At 51.7% G+C, this 20710-nt stretch overlaps 7 protein-coding genes across 7 annotated transcripts; 3 read left to right on the top strand and 4 right to left on the bottom strand.

The window, feature by feature from the left end:
* Positions 1-1511: 1511 nt before the first annotated feature.
* On the top strand, positions 1512-2581 carry PV08_11000 (uncharacterized protein; the record flags this gene model as incomplete). Its single annotated transcript, XM_016385312.1, has 2 exons — positions 1512-1575; positions 1641-2581. The coding sequence occupies 2 exons, from the start codon at positions 1512-1514 to the stop codon at positions 2579-2581; spliced, it is 1005 nt and encodes a 334-aa protein (XP_016231914.1).
* Positions 2582-2997: 416 nt separating this feature from the next.
* Positions 2998-3370, bottom strand: PV08_11001 (DNA-directed RNA polymerase I, II, and III subunit RPABC5; the record flags this gene model as incomplete). Its single annotated transcript, XM_016385313.1, has 3 exons — positions 2998-3163; positions 3222-3280; positions 3335-3370. The coding sequence occupies 3 exons, from the start codon at positions 3368-3370 to the stop codon at positions 2998-3000; spliced, it is 261 nt and encodes an 86-aa protein (XP_016231915.1).
* Positions 3371-3658: 288 nt separating this feature from the next.
* Positions 3659-6613, top strand: PV08_11002 (uncharacterized protein; the record flags this gene model as incomplete). The annotated part of the gene is made up of 1 exon (XM_016385314.1): positions 3659-6613. The coding sequence occupies one exon, from the start codon at positions 3659-3661 to the stop codon at positions 6611-6613; it is 2955 nt and encodes a 984-aa protein (XP_016231916.1).
* Positions 6614-6828: 215 nt separating this feature from the next.
* Positions 6829-8475, bottom strand: PV08_11003 (uncharacterized protein; the record flags this gene model as incomplete). Its single annotated transcript, XM_016385315.1, has 1 exon — positions 6829-8475. The coding sequence occupies one exon, from the start codon at positions 8473-8475 to the stop codon at positions 6829-6831; it is 1647 nt and encodes a 548-aa protein (XP_016231917.1).
* Positions 8476-9314: 839 nt separating this feature from the next.
* On the bottom strand, positions 9315-10661 carry PV08_11004 (uncharacterized protein; the record flags this gene model as incomplete). Its single annotated transcript, XM_016385316.1, has 1 exon — positions 9315-10661. One exon carries the CDS (start codon positions 10659-10661, stop codon positions 9315-9317), a length of 1347 nt encoding a protein of 448 aa, XP_016231918.1.
* Positions 10662-11906: 1245 nt separating this feature from the next.
* Positions 11907-13148, top strand: PV08_11005 (uncharacterized protein; the record flags this gene model as incomplete). The annotated part of the gene is made up of 1 exon (XM_016385317.1): positions 11907-13148. One exon carries the CDS (start codon positions 11907-11909, stop codon positions 13146-13148), a length of 1242 nt encoding a protein of 413 aa, XP_016231919.1.
* A 431-nt stretch (positions 13149-13579) lies between these two features.
* On the bottom strand, positions 13580-17447 carry PV08_11006 (pre-mRNA-splicing factor rse1; the record flags this gene model as incomplete). The annotated part of the gene is made up of 3 exons (XM_016385318.1): positions 13580-14894; positions 15080-17153; positions 17210-17447. The coding sequence occupies 3 exons, from the start codon at positions 17445-17447 to the stop codon at positions 13580-13582; spliced, it is 3627 nt and encodes a 1208-aa protein (XP_016231920.1).
* Positions 17448-20710: the final 3263 nt, after the last annotated feature.

Below are 20710 nucleotides of genomic sequence, written 5' to 3' on the forward strand. Positions count from 1 at the left end.
TTGTTGAAGTCAAATGCAGTTAACGACCAACTCACAAGAATTGACATCTGCAGCGTTGTCATGATTTTCCCTCGGCTACATGATGAGACGTGGAATCTGGATTCAGAAATTGTATGCCCGACAGATGTCAGCCTTCATCGACCCGGAACGTGGGGATCTCACGATGCTCCGACGACGTGTCAGCAACAGCACCCTCAACCGTGATTATTATATCGAATCCCTCAATCCTGCAGGCCATTATTCACACTCTTGCCGTACAGTAGGCAAGATGTTCACTTCGGAGCACACCTCAACTTGTGCGCCCAGGGCTACAGGAACAACCCTCGAACAACAACGCGTCCCAGGGGGATTGCAAGGGGTGGAGCAGTCGCCATATTTTCCACGCACTATGCCATAATAGGAAACTATTTAGCCTACTAGCCAATGACGCTTGAGAAATGTGTTTGAGGCTGGCGCTTGAGTGCCATTTTTTTGGATCATGGTCTAAAGTCCAATTTGAAGAAACCATTCACTGGCTGCACTTGTTACTCCTGTACAGTGTGGGCCAGGCGCCCAGCAGGGCAAAGACAGAATTGGGCATCAGCAAAAGGACGAATCTGAACTACGTATATGCACCGCTTGTCAACCATTCTAGGTCAACATTGCCGGAACAAGAAATGGTAATGCCGTTGAAAGCTTGTGGACGTCGTGCCCTACGACGCTGCAGTAGGGAAAAGTGGCTATTGTTCCAGCGACAAACAAGCCACGGCCGGGGAGGAGAGCCTTTCTGGTGATTGCCGCTCTTGTCTCAAACAGTGAAATGGCCTCGGAATCGGATCAGTCAAAGCTACCGTAGGCAATGACTGCGGCATAACCGACTTCATAATTGGGAGGCTACCTGGATCAGGGGCAGTGGGAAATTAGCCACTTGAAGCGATTGCGGGCACTAGGCGTAAGACGATCAGGCTCGTTCAGTAGGCTCAAGACAAGCTACGTACAACCCAGTTAAGTGGCACTTATGGCGTAGCGGTGTACGATCAAGGTGGCGCAAATAATGTGATTTTCTTCCTTAGAATACGAAGCCAAGTCAGAGTTGTTACACAGATCGGTGCCCGTGCCTTACAACGCGGAAAATTTCAAAGCATGGTTGACAGGGTTGACGGCAAGTTTCCGGGTCCCCTGGAGGTCCCTCTCCCTCAGCCTCGTATCTCTCTGTCCATGTTAGGCATAGTCCGTGGGCATAAGGCTGGCCTGATGAGCCAATCGAGCGCCGCCAGTCGTAGTTTTCTTGACATCCAATTTCCCAGATTTTTCACTCGCAAACCACAATTTGTTCGGCTATCTCGACCTCGTGAACCCTTTCTTCTGAGTCTAGACTCTTTGGAATCGGCCCCCTGAGATTACTTCGTATTACAGAGCCTAGAGCCTACAACGGATCGACCACTATTGGTATTGTATCCGAACAGACTCTGCCCTCGCCTGCGGTTACTGGGACATTGGATCTCCCCGTCGCGAGCACATCACAACTGCGTATGTTGAGCAGTCAGCCTCCTTTACTGGAGTCCGATAGTGACGAGGAACATGCATTGCTTCATGGTAGGTTGTGGTCCGACGACCATTTCTATTTCTGCTTCCTGTGTCATTTCCAACAGAGTGATTAGTGCATGATCTTCCTCAACTCTACCAAAAGCCCTCGTCAGCTGCTTTGTTGCAAGCGTTGAGTCTACTGTCTTTTGAGCCGCCGTCGTTCTCGGCCCAGAATGTCGACGGCCGCCACAAGGTCGAGGAACAAGGCGTTCCCGGCTACTTAACTTCCGTTGTCTCATCAAGTCTCGGGTGGATCGAAGACGAGGATGCAAAAGACTCGATATGGACCGCTGCAAGCGCTCGACTCAGCGAGCGTGCTGGCCGGAACGCTATGCCTGCCATGACGAGAACATTCGTCATCAACGATCAGCTATCTATTAGCCTTCATGAGCCTTCGTTGACAGAGGATAACCTTGGCCTGAAAACTTGGACGTCTTCGCTTCTTCTGGCTCAACGCTTGGCCGAGTGTCGCCAGTACATTCGCGAGGATTGTACCCGAGCCTTGGAGTTGGGTTCTGGTACAGGACTTGTTGGCATCGCAGCTGCCTGCATATGGCATACACATGTGCTTTTGACTGACTTGCCGGAAATCGTGCCAAACCTACAGCAGAACCTTTCGCAGAACCAAGAATTGATTTCTCGACTCCATGGCACCGTTAAGGCTCGATCACTTGATTGGAACGATGAAACCGATTTACCAGCGCATGAATCAGAGAAGTATATGGTCATTCTCGCTGCCGATCCTATCTACTCGCCCGAACATCCCAGATTGCTCGTTGCCACAGTCCGGAGGTGGATCAGTTGGGATCAGTATGCAAGATTCATCGTTGAACTCCCCCTACGAGAACGATATGAAGGTGAGAGAAACGATCTCAGGGCACATCTTCGTGAGAACGGCTTTGGTCTCGTAGTCGAAGACACTGATACTGGGTACGACGACTGGCAAAGCCGTGATGGAGGCCTGGCAGAGGTTAAATGTTGGTGGAGCATATGGAAGCCACTCGTAGATCTTTAGCTTCGCACAGAAGCGTATTTGTGCCTCTTCCATCGATGAGGTGCCATAGAAGGATGATCGATCCGTCGTCTCAATATTGCTCGACTCCAAGACCTCAGATTTTCCGTGATGCTAGACCGCATCTCATCTCATGGTGACCATCGTGTGATAGGTGATATTGTTTAGTATTCAAAAGCTTCAATCATCCGCGTCTTCATCATAACTGATCAAATGCGAGATCATTCGACTCCCAACTCCTTGCTGCCCATGAAAACTTGCAGGCACAGTTGACCAGTCTGTCCATTAATTCGAGGGATGTTTCACATGCTATTCAATGTCTGTGACCCAAAGTTGTGACGGGGTTCACTGTTCATATCGCCTCGTTTTGGTCGGTGGGAATTCACTGGGCCCTTATTCTCCGCTCGGCAGGATCATATCTAACGGACACGAAAACTGTCAGCCAATGCGCATGTAGAGAAGTTGTGATACTGCTTCAGGAGAGACTGTTTCGCATACTGAAGGAGTTTTTCAATCAAGTCGACGTGTGTCATGAGCATGCGTCGACAGCAGTACCTCTTTGCGCCGACTCTGTCCATGGCCTCACTGGGTTTGATGTCAGCCTTGTATATCCTCAAGGGCGGAGGAATCATGTAAAACTGACCCATCGGGCACATCCTCTTCGAGCAGTTTCATGTAGCGCTCCCAAATGTCGGCAATAACCTGAAGGCCGGCAGTTAGTCTATGGTATCATACGGAGGAAGCACACCAGGCTACCTTTCCACACGAGAAGCAGCGGATGGGAATAATCATCTTGGATCGCTTCGATTAACGACTTCTGGAGGGTAGGTGTAAGGTATTCGCTGCGAGAACGCGGAGGGATAACGGTTGACAAAAATTCTTTGACTCTCTAACGGCAACTTCATTCTGCCTGCGGAGGCGAGGCTGAACAAGGCTGCATCTTGGCGGTCCTTGTCGGCAAACTTGCCAGCTTTTTCATGCGGAGAAAAAAGTTCTGTCTGAGGAAAGACTTGCACGCAGTTGCGCAGTCCATGCTTCTTGGATACCCAGCGGCGCGGCACAAGCATTGCTATGTCCAAAATGGCAAAACGGGATGCTGTTACCGCCTTTGATGGCACAGGAAGCGACAGTCCTCATGCCAGCAAGCGACAGAGACAAAAGCACGCCCGTGAATCTCTGCCCCAAAATGATCCAACAGCGGCAAAAGCAAAGACAAAGACGAAGGCACTTTCTCCGTCAGCAGCAGCAGAGACACCTGTGAAGTCAGACAAAGACACAGAACCCGGTGGCGTGAGACTAGGTTCCTACGAGGTCACGCCGCAGCTTTCACGGGTAGAGAAAGAGAAGTCTCCAACATCCCTCTTCAAACCGAAGCCAGCTGTTGAACGAGAACCCCAAGAGAAGGACAGCAAGTTGAATCAGATCTTGTCTGAGCCGACAAGGAACACTGCCTCTAAATCATTGGCAAAGAAAACTAAGGACTCCAAAAATATAAGTGTGATTAGCTCAAAAGTCCAAAACCCACAGCCTGAAAATACGTCGAAATGGCCGCTATCCAAAGGTCGGGGTGGTATATTCATTGATCAGGATCCAATTTTCAGCGAAGACAAGCAACATCTGATTCTTGCCACACATACTGAAGTGCGAATTTATTCTCTGAAAACGTCACTTCTAATCCGAGCTTTCCCAGCTGGAAATAAATCCGAAATCACAAGCTGCGCTCTATCACTAGTTGATCCGAAGAGGCTATATGTCTCAACTGCGAAAGGACTTCTATCGGTCTGGGATTGGACGAAAGGTGCCTACCTAGCCAACCACGAAACTGGAAGAGCAACACGGAAGATCTTGCCGGTCCATTCTCATGAGGGGACAGAGACCATCGTGGTTGTGCAAGAGAATGACCCAAAATCGGTTTCAGTTGTGGCATATGCTATCGATACGGCCAGCAATATTCTGAGCCAACTTCAGACTGTACTCAAGAAGAATTTTCCAAAGTTACCTGTATTACAGGTTCACGCCGAAGGCAGCATCCTCGTGGCTTGTGCCTTCGACAAGATCCTTATCGGTCACTCGCAAGTTTCCCAGAATGGAAATTTGGATCTGAACTTCACGTGGAGAGAGATTGTCGTTCCAGGTATCATCACAAGCCTTGATTCGCAGATCAACGTGGGGAAGTCCAAAAGTTCTCGGAAAATGCCTTTTCTCGATGTAGCAGTCGGTTTGGAGACCGGTGCTATCGTCCATTACGAAGATCTTCTCTTCAGACTTATTGGAAAGGAGAAGAAGAACTCGAACGAGGACATAGCTGGGCGCCGGCTACATTGGCACAGATCGAGTGTCAATACGTTGAAATGGTCTCGGGACCGTAACTATTTGATCTCTGGCGGTAATGAGACAGTGCTTGTCATCTGGCAGCTGGATACCAACAGACAACAGTTCTTGCCTCATTTGTCTACCGCCATCGTGAACCTCTCAATCTCGGTTACGGGGTCATCCTATGCGTTACGCATGGCTGATAATTCCGTCATGGTGCTGTCTACGGCAGATCTTCTCCCTTCGACAAACATCTCCGGTCTGGCAGTGGGCAATACACAAAACCACTTTGCTACATTGGCTTTACATCCAACGGTGGATAGCCGCTTACTTGCCGCGATACCTGCGACTCCCTTCACCAAAGGTGAAAAACGGGACAAGAGGTCAACGCTGTTACAATCGTACGACCTTGAGTCTGATACCCAAACAAACCGTCAAGCCCTGACCAGAAATGTGACGACTGCTGTAAACACCGCACCTTCGGGACAGCCTGTTCAAGAACCAAACGTCACGAACATCGCCGTATCTTTTGATGGAAAGTGGTTGGCGACAGTGGATGAATGGCAGCCAAACGAGCAAGACATGGCTTCCATGTGGATCGAGGTTGACTCCCCCGCTAGCCGTGGGACGGCCACCGAGACATGTTTGAGATTGTGGGCGATGAACGAGAATGACAACAACTGGGAAATGGTGACGAGAATCGACGAGCCACATAGACCTAGTCCTCGATCTGTCCTTGGAATGGCTATGAACCCGAGTAGGCTCGAGCTAGCGACGATTGGTGCCGACGCGTCGATATCAATCTGGTCACCTAAGGCTCGACAGCGAGACAATGTTTCCGTGAGGGACAGGATGAAACAAAAACTGTATACCTGGACATGCTCAAGGACGATTCCGTGCGGCCAAGATGACTTGGGACAAAACAAGGACGCAGCTGCCACCTCTGCCACCTTGGCTTATTCCGAAGACGGCTCCGTCCTTGCCGCCTCGTGGTCGTGGTCGCGGTCGCCATCGACTGCTACGCGATTTGTGCACTTCGTCGACCCTCGAACCGGAAGATTGTGTGCATCGCAACCCGGTCTTTTACAACAAGGCGACGCCAAACTGGCGTTCTGTGGGCGCTACCTCGTCTGTCTATCGCAGATGCTCGTGATTCATGATACACTGACCAGCCAAAACACCACGACCATCGAGCTGGATCAAAATTACCTTGGGCCTGGAAAGTCGAGTTCTAGTTTCCTTGCTGTCAACAAACTCGATGGAAGCGTTGCGGTCAGTTTGACCAAGACATCGGCGCCCAAGTGGACGAAACTTGTCGTTTTCACCATCAGCCATGGTGACATCAAACCATTACGCGACAGTTCTCTTGCTGGAGGCTTAAAGAGTCTCCTTGCCTTGACGACCTCTCCTGGGTTTTTAACGATTGATGATAGAAATGTCTACAGGTCTCTGAAACCTTCTGGCACCGGCGCGCTTTCCTCAGTCTCCGCTTCGGCTGCAGCCAAACATGAATCCGACCAGGTCACCAAAAGCTTGGACAGCATTTTTGGAACTGTTGAGTCGTCGGTGGAAGCCGACAAGACGATTCAAGCTGGAGAAGAAGATAACACCACGACTTCAGGCAGAGATCTCAACGCAGCTCTGAGGATTGTCTCGTCTGCTCAAGCGCCGAGTCCAACGGAGTTATTCCAGAGAGTATTGACGGTGGTTGCTCAGAGCTGAGAGATGCCTGCTATTTAATTTTTGGTGGAAGATATTCTTTTTTTTTTTGGATATCAGCTTTTCAGACATGTACGGTGTGTTTGCAGATGGCCCGAGGAGACGGACTGTAGGAGGTAGATATACTGGAATATGATGTGAGGAAATTAATCATACGGATATAAAAGTTTACCTACCTTAGCCGTTAGTTGGTTTGGTCATGTCGTTTCTATCTTGTTCTATCTCTCCTTGGTCTTGTTCCTGGCGAGAACACGTCCCATGTAGGTCCTCACCTCCTCTCCGCCGTCCCTTGTCCACATGTTTGCAAATTCGTCGACACCCGCCTCGACGCCCTCAGTCAGGGACCGCTCCTCCCACACCCTGACCAGCCTCTTCTGCGCCCTCGTCGCCCTCGGTCCGTTCTCCACCGCCGCCCTCACGATCGCGAGGCACGCGTCGTCCAGCAGCTGCCCTTCTTCCTCCGGCGTCCCGCGGCCGCCGACCAGACGGTCCACCAGACCCCATTGCGCGGCCGTGTCCCCGTCGACGCTGAGACCGAGGTACACCATCTCCCTCGTGCGCTGCCACCCGACCACGTTCGCGAGGAGTCTGGCGTGCACGACCGACGGGATGCCGACCTTGACCTCCGGCATGGCGAACACCGAGCGGCGCGTGGCGACGCGGAAGTCGCACGACGCCGCGAGCTCGAGACCCGCGCCGAGCGTCGCGCCGTCTATCTTCGCGACCGTCGGGACGGGCACGTCGCGGAGGGCCTGGCATGCGTCGCGGACCGACGTGATGAACTCCCGCGCCTCGAGGGGTCCGGCGAGGCTGTGCATCTCTCTCAGGTCGGCGCCCGCGCAGAATTTGGGTACGCTGTTGCCAGTGCCAGTGCCAGTGCCAGTGCCAGTGCCAGTGCCAGTGCCAGTGCCAGTGCCAGTGCCAGTGCCAGTGCCAGTGCCAGCGCCACTAGCAGCACCGCCACCTCGATGGCCTCCACGCGTTGACGTCGAAGTAGACGTAGGGTTGGATGTGGATGTGGATGGATCAGTAGATGGAGATGGAGATGGAGGCGCGCCGGTGACTTCTACGACGCGCAGATCTTCACGAGCGGCCAACTTGCAAAGAACGCTCGTCAGGCCGCGGAGCAAGACCGATCCGACACTGTTGGCGCGAGTCGGGTTGGCGATGCGCACACTGGCTATTTCAGACCCGTCAGACCGTCGACGGAGAACGGTGTACTCGATTCTCCCGCTCCCGCTCCCGCTCCCTGTACCCGTAACACTGAGCAGACTTCCTTTGCTTCCCTTGCTCCCCTCTGCGGCGTCTCTAGGTTCGTATGAAGATTCTACTTCTTCAAATGCCCGGAGAAAGTCGAGATTCTGTTCTCTTGTTGGTCGGCCTGTGTATGTTCCCGTCGGTGTGGCGTCATTTACAACTGCTCGCGACGGGGCGTAGGATCTGGCGGCGGCGGCGCTCGTCGTGGTGGTGGTGGTGGCGGTGGTGGCAGCCTTGGTGGTGCAAGCGGCAGTGGTAGAAAGATGCCGTCGTACAATAACTTTATGAGAATATCCACCCAGCGACAAGGACAACCGATTCCTTTCAGACGCTGGGGTCTGGTAGCTGCGTCTCCTCCGTAGCGGTGACGCGGCAGAGGAGGGTGTCTGTTGATAAAGAGTACTTCCCACGTCGAGGTTCTGAACATGCACGTCCCGGTTCCCGTTCCTGACAGGGACAGGGACAGCGACATGTAATCTCCCAAGTCCCAATTGCCGTCCTGACCCCGATCCCGATCCCAGTGATCGTGACCATACTCGCAGGCTCGAACATGCTGAGACGGGAGTCGCCGCTCCGCAAATAAAGGTCGCGATGCTGGAAGAGTTCATGATTCCCACATATAACCTTCACTGTAAGCCAATTGGGGGGGAAAAAACCAAGTTACATTTCCAATGACACTGAACAACAAACACAAGGACACAGATACACACACACACACACACACACACACACACACACACACCGCAATCAAGGAATCGTTATCTTTATCCGTCCCCCCTCTTCCTTTACACGAGCATGAGGAGAAGAGGAGAAGAGAAAATATTCCAGTTTCTCTGAGCCGCCAACCGTTTCGGGGGCCCTTTCTGATACCACTTACGCAGGGATGATCCGGATCGCTTTGACCAAGGAACGGTAACGGTGTCCTCTTTGAAGTATGGACATCTACAATCGATATCGGAGAGACTGACTAACTAGTTAGTTAATTGTCCAGGTGCGGAGCAGGGGGTTTGGGTGCCTAGGCACTCGTAGGGGATTCGTCGAGTGAGGTCAAGGTATAGCCGAGGTGATAGATTCACCTCCATTATGGTAAGTATCATGTAGCCGTACCCGAATGTGGCGTATGCGTTGTACGCAGTCAACAAACAATCATGGTGACCACTGCTTCTGTTGAATTCCCCTCGGCCCATATATCAGTGCAAGCTTGACCAACCCACCGTCAAAGGAATTAACTTTGTAGCCAGATGAAATCTACAGAAATACAAATGGACTGGGAGTTTTGGGGTTGGATTAATGAGTGCATTGTCATGATTGTACAAATCCATGGACGCCTCCGAGATCAATCACAACCAATGCTCCGTAGGATAGAGAAAAGTATCAATTTCCCAAATGATACAAACACTAGTGGCCCTGGTACTCGATTCGAAACTGGGCTCTGTCGCATACCACTTCAAGGGTTATTTAGAAGATACTCAATCGCCCCATTCACACTCCCACCAGTCCTCCGAAGCGCCTGGATGTTTCGATCAAAGTCGTAGAAGCCCATATCATTCAACTGTTGCAATTGTGTTGCGTAACGTTCCTCTGGTGGTCTGTTGTCTGGTGGCGACGCTGGACCACCAGCTCCTCCCAGTCCTCCTCCAAAGAGGTCAAAAAAGTTTGGCGTTGTCCCTCCGTTTCCGCGAGCATTTTCGAAAGCTTGTAAGAGTTGTTCAAACGATTCTGGGTTAGGAAGAAGTGGATTCGGGGGAGGTGGTGAGGTGGTGCCAGTGCCAGTGCCAGTGTTAGCACCAGGCTGCTGACCAAACAGCGCAGGATTTAACAAAGCGGCGAATGGGTTCTGCTGCTGTTGCTGATTTGGCGTATTTCCAGCTTGGTTGGTCGCGCCTGCTGAGTTTGTCGATGGATACGCAGGTGGGAGTCCTGGCATATTGAATAGACTCGCAAATGGATTGGCACCCAAGCCGCCGGCACCTCCTCCGAACGCAGCAAAGGGGTTCGGCGGTTGTTGTGGTTGTTGCTGTTGCTCGCCCTGCCTATTGTTCTGATCTCCTGCATTTTCCGTAGTGTTGGTGACTCCTGGTGCTGGAAAAGCTTCTTGACCTCCACGCCCAAAGGGGTCCATCCTTGAACCATTCTGCATTTGCAACATGGCCCTGATAGCCTGAGGATCTGTCATCATGCCCCGGAAATAGTCAGACTGTAGAATCTGCCGGACGCCCGGGATGGACCGAAGATGAGGATTCTGATTGATCATCATGTCCACAACTTGCGGGTTGTTCATAGCTTCTCTCATCATTTGCTGAAAATTGGGATCTTCGAGTTGACGGATGAAATCTTCCGGACTCTGAGGGTTTGCGAACATGCTGGGATTGGGCAACTGAGCGAACCCAGCATATCTCGCTCCTGTGAGGCCAGCTAGAGGATCGTTTCCAGTACCCGATGCCAGGTTCTGTGGAACACCAGCCGCGGCAGGCGTTCCAGAGGAAGTCGTTGAACCGGAAGATTGGGCAGCGGGGTTTTGTCGTTGATTGCTGGCGGCACTCTTGACAAGATGCATGGTATTCCCTTCTTTTACATTGTGCTGTGACAGCGTGTCGTCATCTTTCAATACCTTGCCACTGTAGATCAATCGCTGTGCGGAAGCAGGCACATTTGCATATTCTTCGCCGGCAAGCTTAGTCTTGAGTTCGATGGTGGTCATGGAGAGGGGAACGGTGAGGGTGTATTTCTGGCCGCCTGCGGACTTGACATGAAAGGTGACTGTCGCATCCTCAGCTCCGGCTGAGTCGGCCATTGTTGCGATAACGACAGCGACTGCGCTGGGGCAGACGGACGGGAGGGATTCGAAGCGGGTGAATATGTACTGAAGCCAGCCAGATAATGTCGGACGCTGCGGCTTGTGGAGGGGCTGCTGGTCGGCTAAGAGGCGAGGTGGCAATGAGCCAGTCAAGGGCTGGAGGAGGAGGAGACGCTTGTCGCAGGAAGGAGAAAGTCGACCACAGGATAATGCAAGGGCGGGATGATTGAGGGACGTTGACGGGGAGAGAGAGGGCGACAGGCAGACAGAGTGGTGCGTGTGAGTGTTGCGAGAGAACAGGTAATAGTAATACTGTAGGTTGATATGGATGTCTCCGTCTGTCTCTATCTCTCTCGGTCTCTAACTAACTAACCAGTTAGTCACCTTAGTTCTTCCTGCGCTCGGCGACTCGTACATATTACGCAGCAAGAATTAGTTATTCGTACTGCCTGTGGCCACCACCGTTTCATTCCGTTATCGGCTCTTCAGCCTGGCAGCTTCGTTGCTGACTACTTATTACGCCCTCTTATGATGTAGAAATAGACAGGTGGGCTTCCTGCGCTTTCTCGTCCGAGCTCTCGTCCTTGGTGCAAGCCTCGTCCACAATTGGCGATGCGATATGCACAATCTCTACCGACTACAGAGTACTGTATTGAATGCTTGCTCCATCCACACTCCTCTCTTCTGATGGTATTATTGTTCACCCAGACTGACTTCTTGTCATGCGTGACCTACATGAATGGAAAACATCGCTATCTGTCTTTAGGTCTTGTAGAGAGCATAAAATCTGCCGGCGTCGAAACACTGGCAACTCCTCCTCGTATGGCCCAATCTGTCTGTCGTAAGTATTCGTGTCAGGATGGTCAGAATCAGATTGTTCCACGCCCAGGGTTGTTAAAGGCACTCTGGATGACCGAGTCGTCTGGCCGCAACGCCTTTTTGAGAATTGAAGAACCACATCCCTGAGGAGCCAGAAAAGGAGACCACCGAGGGCGGACAATGTCGCCGTGAGATTCGGTCCGTTTTCCGTTCTTCTCCCCGCATCAACCAGCACGAGACTTTTACGAATCCCCGCAATCGCATGATCTACAGACGTCGAAGAGCACGAGTAGCTGGTAGTAGATCTTGACACTTGGTTCCTGTGAGCCTCTGAGCAGTAAATATATTAAGCGCGTCTTGTTGAGCCCTCCATATAGTCTCTTCAACAGTACGGAGCAATCGGTCTTCCTTCATTCATTCACAATGCCTCAACGCCTCGTGATCGGTCTCTCGCAATCCCACACTCTCTCCTCGGTGCCTCAAACGCTCGCGGCCCTTCGCGATACCACCAAACGTGCCGCCGACAAGGGCATCTCGATTCTCCTGTTTCCAGAGGCCTACCTGGGCGGGTACCCGCGGACGTGCAGCTTCGGGGCAGCCGTCGGCTCCCGCACCGACCTCGGCCGCGACCAATACCTAGCCTACACCAAGTCGGCGGTCGACCTGGGCGACACGCCCTCGGGTGCCGGCGACGCATGGCTCGAGAACAAGCTTCCCGTGAACCAGGAAACCGGGCGGCGCGGCGACGGCACGCGCGAGGCCCTCGAAGAAATCGCACGTGAGACGGGCGTGTTCGTCGTCACGGGCGTCGTCGAGAAGGCCGGCGGCAGCCTGTACTGCTCGGCAGTCTACGTCGACCCGCGGCGCGGCGTGGTCGGGAAGAGGCGCAAGGTCATGCCGACGGGCTCGGAGCGGCTGGTGTGGGCGCAGGGGTCGGCGTCGACGCTGAAGGCCGTCGTGGCCACCATCAAGGGCGTCCGCGTCGTCATGGGCTGCGCCATATGCTGGGAGAACTACATGCCTCTGCTGCGGCACAGCATCTACAGCCAGGGCGTGAACCTGTGGCTGGCGCCCACCGCCGACGCCCGGGACACCTGGGAGCCTCTCGTGCGCACGATAGCGAGCGAGGGCCGCTGCTTCGTGCTCACCGCGAACCAGTGCATCAGGAAGAAGAACCTGCCCAGCTGGGTCACGGGTTCGACGACGACGACGAGAGACGATGCAGGCGGCGTGAGGGTCCACGAGACTCTCGCCAACGGCATCCCCGTCGGTACCTTCAAGGGTGGTCTTCGAAGGCTGTCCATGACGAGGACCGAAGAAAACCACGAGATTGCCTGGAAGTGTGACAACGAGACGATCGACGAGACAAACCCGCTTGAAAACGGCGTCGCCGCCACGACGACGACGCAGAAACAAAACTCCCCACAACAAGAAGGAGGAGACGGCGACGAGTTCGTGTCGACTGGAGGTTCGTGTATAGTCAGTCCAATGGGCCAGACCATCGCCGGCCCTGTGTGGGAACGAGAGAGCGAACTCTTGTACGCCGAAGTCGACTTTGAGGATTGCGATCGCGGACATCTCGATTTCGACGCTGCAGGGCATTATTCACGCCCTGATGCTTTCAAGTTGACGGTCGAGGGTTTAGATCTAACACCGCCGCCGTAGTGACTATTGAACTTAATCTAAAAAATGTCTTGCCGCATAAATTACAATGATTCACCATGCGAAGAGATGACATCGTACTCAAAAATCAGCACGTCTTGGTACAGATTGCTCTCGTCTCGTGCTAGACCTCTCCGCAGATGCAGGGCAGGTCAGCATCCAGCTCAAGATCAGCCGATGGAAAGCGGTTGATCGAGCGAGGCAAGAGACTTTGTACGTGGGGAAACAAAGAGAAAACCGTATGTCTTCGCATTGGGGAAAGGTACGAAGACATGCAAAGACATAGCAAATGGCCACAAAGGGCGCATTCCAGCTTTTCATTATGGCATCAGCTTCTGTGGATATCTTGCCGCCGCCTACATAGGGGTATCTCTGAGTTTCTTTTTCCGTTCCGTCCAGGCCAAGTTATACATGGGCGTTTTCCACTCTCGCGTTTAATATGCCACTCGTGTTCTCATATCCGAGATCTTTCGTTCAATCTCGCGGACCGAACGATCCAGCTCGCCAGCAATCATCAGCTTCTTGTCGTTTGGCAGAAGGAAATAAGTTTCGCATAGGTCACCGTCGATAGTGCCCTTCGAAGGTGCATAGTAAGACCGGTAGATGAGGTGGTCGCGACCGAGAAGGGGAGGATTGCCGTTGGTCGAGGCCAATTGCATCTCGAGAGACTGAAAGAAATCCACGTCTTCACGGCTGACAAAGGGCACGAGCATACCGAGTGTGCCCTGGAATCCAGTCCAGAATACAACATCCCGACCACCGGCTACCAAATTCGTTTTTTGGATGCTCGTGGGGATATCTCCAGGGAAGAAGTGTGCCATCAAGCTGAGTCTGTTGGGCGCGCCACTGAGGTACTGCCTCTCGTGTACCAGGTGAGCCCCAGAGCCATCTTCGTCAGCCTCCTCAGACGCCTTCGGCGGACAGCGCAGAAGCCACAAGTTACCAAACTTGTCACCACCTGCGACGGTTTCGTAGTCAACCATGGTGGCGCAGGTTGTCCAGCGCGCAATAACGTCGTCGGCGAAAGGGATGAGTTTGTTCTCTTGAAACTTGTAAACCACATAGATAACACTTTCTTGTACATCGCTGACAACAATTCTGCTTCCCTGAGTCTGGAGGCCGACGATTTGATTGGGCATGCGTACTTGGCATTTGCGAAGCATCTGTTTCATACCAAGGTCATAGATTCTTAGATCTGTACCCACCCCGGCAAGTAATCGCCCTTGAAAAGCAAGGAGAGCAGTTGGAGGATGCTCGACCTTTGTCTTATGGATGAACTCAAGTTCCTTGCCATCGTCATGAAACCGATAAACATGCAGAAATCCCGCAGCGTAAGATCTCGGACTGACTGTCAAATCCTTCGCGGTTCCGACAATCAAGAATGTCTCATCGTCTTGCCCTGCGAAGGGTGCTGCAGTGATACTAGTTGCACATTCATTGTCCTCCAGGTCAAGAGTGAAGAGAACCGATTTCGTCGTGACGGGGTCAACTATCTGTATGCATGATGACCAATGCCCAGTTCCCCGCGGATATCCGAATTCCTCGGGTGGTAATACAACCGCGTCACCATTGACTGCGGTAGATTCGGTAAGAAGCTTTTGCCGTGTCGAGGGAGCAAGGACGTTGTTTTCGGCCTCAATGACGTAGAAGAGCGGGTGCTCGGGATGTTTAACGAATTTGCGAGGTGTGTATGAGAGTGAAATGTTGTCTTGCAACAAGTTCTTTGACAAATCTTCAATAGTGAAGATCCTGATGAAAGATGTCAGCGAAAGATTTCTGATGTATTGGGGCAATGTTGCTGCAATTGAGGATTCTTCAGAAGGAACAATTGGTTAAGTTTGGAAATCCACATAAAAAGTTCTCGGTAAGAGCATAGTTATGGGTTCATCATAGAAAAGCCGCAGAAAGAGAGCAGATAAGCAAAAGGATCATACCTGAGATTCTGGCCTTGAATGCCTACTATTCCTTCAGGACACTGCTCGCTGGTGAAGTTCCAGACATACTGGAGCCCAGCATAATCCAGAGGTGTCAGCATAAACCCGTTTGTCTGTGTGTCGGTATAGCCCAGCCACGCCCGTGAGCTTAAGGCCATAACTGCATTTTGACCTTTGACTGAGACACGGAAAAGTTTCGCCGGCTTCAATCCGAGGAATCGGGTTCTTGTGTCCGACAACTCCCCAGTAATTTCGTCCAAGACCGTTCGAAGGTAGACTCCAGAATAGAGTCCGATGTGAAGATACAAAGTAGTTCCGCCCGAAGTCGAGTCAGCCATACCCATGATGGACAGGGCTGAGGGCGCCGAAGTCAGTGCTTGGACCGATTTGTTTTCTAGGGTAGAGTCTGGGTCAAGACTCAAGATTCTGACGGTCGAGTCATCACACCCGACAGCTAAAAATGAGCTCCGTACGCGACCCTCCGGGACATCGCCTAAGCTGAGACATGTCACCGTCCCAGTCATTTCTCTGCGTTCATCATATTCTGCGAGGGATCCATCTGTATCCAGCTCAAAGTAAACAATCTCGCCGGAACTCAGGGCCACAGCAACTTGTCGTTCGTTCGTAGTTGCAGCGACGATGGATCTGTGTTGAGGTGCTGGCCATTCGTTGACTCGCTTATCAGCACGAATATGTCGTATGCCTCGGGGGTGAATCTGTATGAGAGCGTCATCCCCCAATTGCTGGACGGCAAGAGTAGGTGCCGTTGACAAAAATCCCGTGTCGGTTACTTCCTCCACAGTTTCTCCTATGCTTAGTACTAGAGTACCTGATTTGAAGGACAATATGATATATGCGTCATACTCGTCTTCCCTTGTCAACTTCGTCGTCCAGACAGCCTCAGGCCTGTCAGGAAGCTCTGATTCTACGATCTCGGAGACAGATAATCCGTGCTTAAGTGTCTTGAAACTACTCCGAGCGCCGGAACCACATATTGAGTAGATCTGAGGAGCATCCTCATCGAGCAAGTTTGCAACCTTACAATCCATGAGAGGATTAGCTGAGTCAATGCTCTGTACCATGTTGAGGTTGGACAGAGCTCTTGGGTGAAAGTATGCGGGAGAATAGTCTCCGGTTGGATCCGATGGGTAGTCGTCACTGGTAAACTCCGTTTCTTCGTCGTCATCACCGAGTTTCTCGAACTGATAGAAATGGTGGTTGCCATTCTCAGCACTTACAAAGAGAAACCCACTCTTCAATATGTGCAGGCTATTGGCGACTGGTACCGTGTCAAAATACTTGATCTTCAGAGCTTGAACTTCTCCAGTGGGTTGCCCGTTTTCATCTTGAACCATCTCAATCGTCGTTTTGAACAAATCGCCATCCTCTGTCTGTAGAAGCAGGAAAAATTGCCCCTTCATCTTATGCATAACACCGGCAACAATATGTCGTTTTCGTTCCGGGTTCTCAAGTATACCTCTCCTTCGAGGTATGGGAACTCTGAAGGCGTCTTGGTTGGAATGCCGGTAGGTGATATTGTCTTCGGCGCATACAAGAACCCCGCTGGGCCCATCAGAGCCGCCAGGCACCTGAAACAACTTCGTGGCGTCCCGCGCAACGGGTTCGGCCCATCTACGAACCACATGGTTCAGACCCAAGTCGAGCTCGTAGTAGACCAGAAGTTTTTCGACCTCTTCGAACGCTTGGCCACTGGGATCTTGGTCTACCTCAGTATAGTCAACCTCTAGTGCAGCAAAGATTGGGTTTTCGTATCCAACATCCAGTGCAATGCAGTCAAAAACCAGCGTTTGGGGTTTATGAGCTTCAAGTGGTGACGATATCGTCAACTCAGCTTGAGCATTTCTGTTGAGAACATAGACCAGTTTGTTCTTTTCCACGGAAGCAATGAGGCATGCTCGTCCCTTAGGGTCGACTGCAAGGTATTGGCCAGGTATGACACGGCGAATTCCGGATTTTCCGTAGGTTTCGAGGTGTACGCGATTGAAACGGTTTTGTTCGCGGACGTATTCGAGTATGGTGATGCGTCCAGAATCAGATCCAACGATCAGGTAGTCTGGGATTTTAGTCAGGTAATGCCGGGACTTCAGAATGAGAATAACTTGCCTTTACTGCTTCCAGCTAAACGAAAGGATGCGAGGCTCCTGATGATACCGAAGCAGTCTTGGGTGAACAATGGGGAGATCTTCCCTTGGGTGGCATCGGGTCTGTGTATGGTGAGCTTCGAGCCAGATGCTGTGATGATCTGTTGCTCTTTTGTACCGGCAAATTGACCCAACACTGCGGAAGTGATGGCTGACGGCGGTTGTATAGTCAAGCTATACATGAACATAGAACTTGTGGTCGCCATGGTGAAGGAGGCTCAGGCCGCGATCGCAGGATCGGGCTGATCGAGGATACCGTCGCAACAAGCAGCAATGCAAGGGGGGATCACCGTACTGTAGAGTGTGCCATGCTAAGCGTAGACAAGATGAATCGAAACGATAATTTACGAGAAGTGGTAGCAAAGTACCTTTCTTGTGCAGTATCTTTGCACAGAGACATTCCGCATCTCGTGTGCATCCTGCGCGAAGTCCTGTTGCCGAAAAATGTTCAAAACGCCAAGCCTCATTGGTGGTTTTACCCGCCGCCCTTACAGCAGTTCCAACATCCTACCGTATATCTGAGAAAGCTAGCCAAAGACATTTCTTGATGTCGACCACACCGATCACTCCAACATTCTGCTTGTCTGTAATTGCCAATCACCGAAAATCTTGTCTTCCTGTCCGAATTCACTCAAACTGGGAGTTGAATCCGATATCATGCTTGCTATGGCCAGGGTCCAGCAATAACATCAGCAGTCTGGGCTGGGACCAGGCACTGAGGGCAAATTGGGTCCTACCTCCACAGAGTCCGAACCAGAGCTCATCCCAGGCCATGGCAAGGTCTAGCCTTTGGAGCCGAAGACAGCTGCTCCCTCCTCGAATTTCTGATACATGTTCAGGATAAAGCATAGACAATCTGAAGCAGGGAAAGATCCTAAACGGGATCAGAGGTAGGATCGGATCTTTGCTCTGCAATTTCGGGCTGGGACCTGAGTGTACTTGTGTCCGGAAATGAGATACAACATTATCGGACAAATTTCGAACTTTACTGGACGTTTGATATACCTCGATGATTCACGAAGTTGTTTCACCGGGAGTTATGTTGCGCAGAAGTTCGTCAATGACTGGATCAAGTTTCAGAAGTGACAGCAAAATTAAAGCGCTTCACTATCTGTGGACTGGCTGAGGACGCTGTATACCCGGCGAACAGTAATGCAACATTGGATATAGCGAGGTTGAATAATGAAATAAGTGCGAACCACAGATTCTAGCGAACCGTGGATGAGATTCCGAGCCTCGATATCACACTTTCGCATTCCTCGATATCTAATGCTAACTATTCTCACAATCTTCGCACATGGCCCTATCACCACATGGCAGACTTATCGAGACTCCCATAGATCTCATTCCTGGTTGCGGCGTGCAATTCGAGATCGGGTTCATTCGCGACTCCGTCGAAGGCAAGGATTGGATGTCCTTAAACTTCCTGAGCAGAAACTGGCTCATTCGCATTGAGTCTCTCACCAAACTCAGCGAAGTAGATGGCGCGGATAAGGCGGCATCAATTGAGCGACGAGCCGTTCCCCTGCTATCGCTGCTTGCGGCAACGGCGGTGCTGGACAACCCTTCCCGTGCGTCTACAAGTCTAATAGCGGTGTGCATTCGGTCAATTGCATGCGTTGCACACGCTCCAATCGTGGCGACCCAAAGGGTTGTGTTCCGGTGAGTCCGCATGCTGTTCTTGTGCGACGCCTGCTAATGGAACAGGTTCCTTGGTCTCCTCGTGGTGATGCTCTGGAGTTGATTCAAGCCAACTGCCGCTGTGTCCAGGCGACTCCGGTGCTCCGACCGTTGATGAGGTTCGCCGATTTGCCCGTGTGTTTGCTGTGTCGTGGCAAGTTAGTGATCTAGACCGCCCATATGCACCCTTGGCGAAACCTCCCCAACGCTAGGTACATACTTAAGGTATTAACCTGATGTGTATATACCCTTCACTGCCGCGTCAAAAATGACTGTTGATATGTTTCAACCTGCAAAATTTGGCCATAATCGGGAACCACACAGCCCCATGACTGCCTGAGCCTCACAGACCGATTTAAAATGTGTGGCATAGATGTTTTGGCGATGAAGGTATAGGGTTAAAATATGAACTATTCTCCAGTTGATAGGTTTGCGTTGGCACTTATTTTGTCGAAGCGGAAAAAAGGAGCAAGAATCATGGTAAACATCCTGAGGTTCGATTCTCGTCAAGACTGTCTGTGCTGATTTGGTTTTTTTTGGTTGGACGGATGGATCCTTACTTTCACATGATCTCGAGAGAGGAGTGAAGGGAAAAGCGAGGTGAAAGACCGCCTATTCATGATGCCGTCAACCCACGCATACAATCTGCTTTCAGTTATGCCCGCAGCCTGCAGTACCGCCTACAACAGCAATCCTAAGTTGCTAATCTGAGCATGCGCCGAACGAAATGTAGGGAAGCGAGACAGCAATCGTTATAGAAATAAAGTCAGAGTTATACATACGTCAGTCTTTCGCCCTCATATACCGTTAAGCAGAATGTGTGGATTGGGTTGAGGACAGCCAAGAGGCTGCATATATGGTATCTCTGTGGGAGTACGCTCCCACACTTCATCGTCATTCACGAAGCAGGCTGTCCTCCATGGACTGAACCATGCGGAGAGTCATGCGGGAGAGTTTTCTTGTTGGCGCTCCCCGGTGGCGCGGATGTTCCTTGACCTTTACAACGGGGGTCACCCTGGGCAAGGTACTGATGTACGCCTATCAAAGTGGAGTCGCAAATGGCAAAGACGGTGTCAGAGACACACAAGAACTGACCTGGATATTTGCAGTCTGTCCAGGTTGAAACAGGGACGACTTGAGGCGCTGGAATGGCGACAGCGAGTGGTGTCAATACCATCGTCGTTAAAAGGATGTTTGATGTGAGCGTGTTTAGATGCATGTTGCGGGTATTGGTTAGATTTGGGGTATATAGAATCGTTTGAACGCTAGCTGTGTTTGCGTCGAAAAGCTTACGGGGTAGATATGGGCGGATATAGGATGAGTACCTGTCCAGGTCGTTGTTGCGGGATCTCTCCCAGTACATGTATATTCCGTAGGCCATGACTGGATGATGGCTCAGAAGGACAAAAGCCTTTCATGAGAACTTGTTTCCATTCCCACCGCAGCGAATCACATACGGTCTGTGATTCGGAGGACTTGATGACAACAAAGACTGTCCCTGGATCTCGCTATAGCGGGCGCATTGTACCAACCGCGAAGCAAAGAAACCCTTTGTGCTTGTTGCGGTGCAGGCGGCGGGCCGGTGGTCGGATAGTGAACAACAAGGCTGAGTGTCTGCGGCGCGGGGAACCTTCCCTCCTCGCACACGCGCATCGGAAGCGGCCATCGGACTTTTGGATTATCCACATCCCGAACCGAAACCATCGTCTTCAAGTCCATACATACTGTACAGCACCAAGCCATGTTTTCTCGACGATGGCTTCTCCTTCGGCTCGTACAACTGGAGACC

Source organism: Exophiala spinifera, assembly GCF_000836115.1.
Source record: "Exophiala spinifera strain CBS 89968 unplaced genomic scaffold supercont1.8, whole genome shotgun sequence".
Taxonomy (NCBI): domain Eukaryota; kingdom Fungi; phylum Ascomycota; class Eurotiomycetes; order Chaetothyriales; family Herpotrichiellaceae; genus Exophiala; species Exophiala spinifera.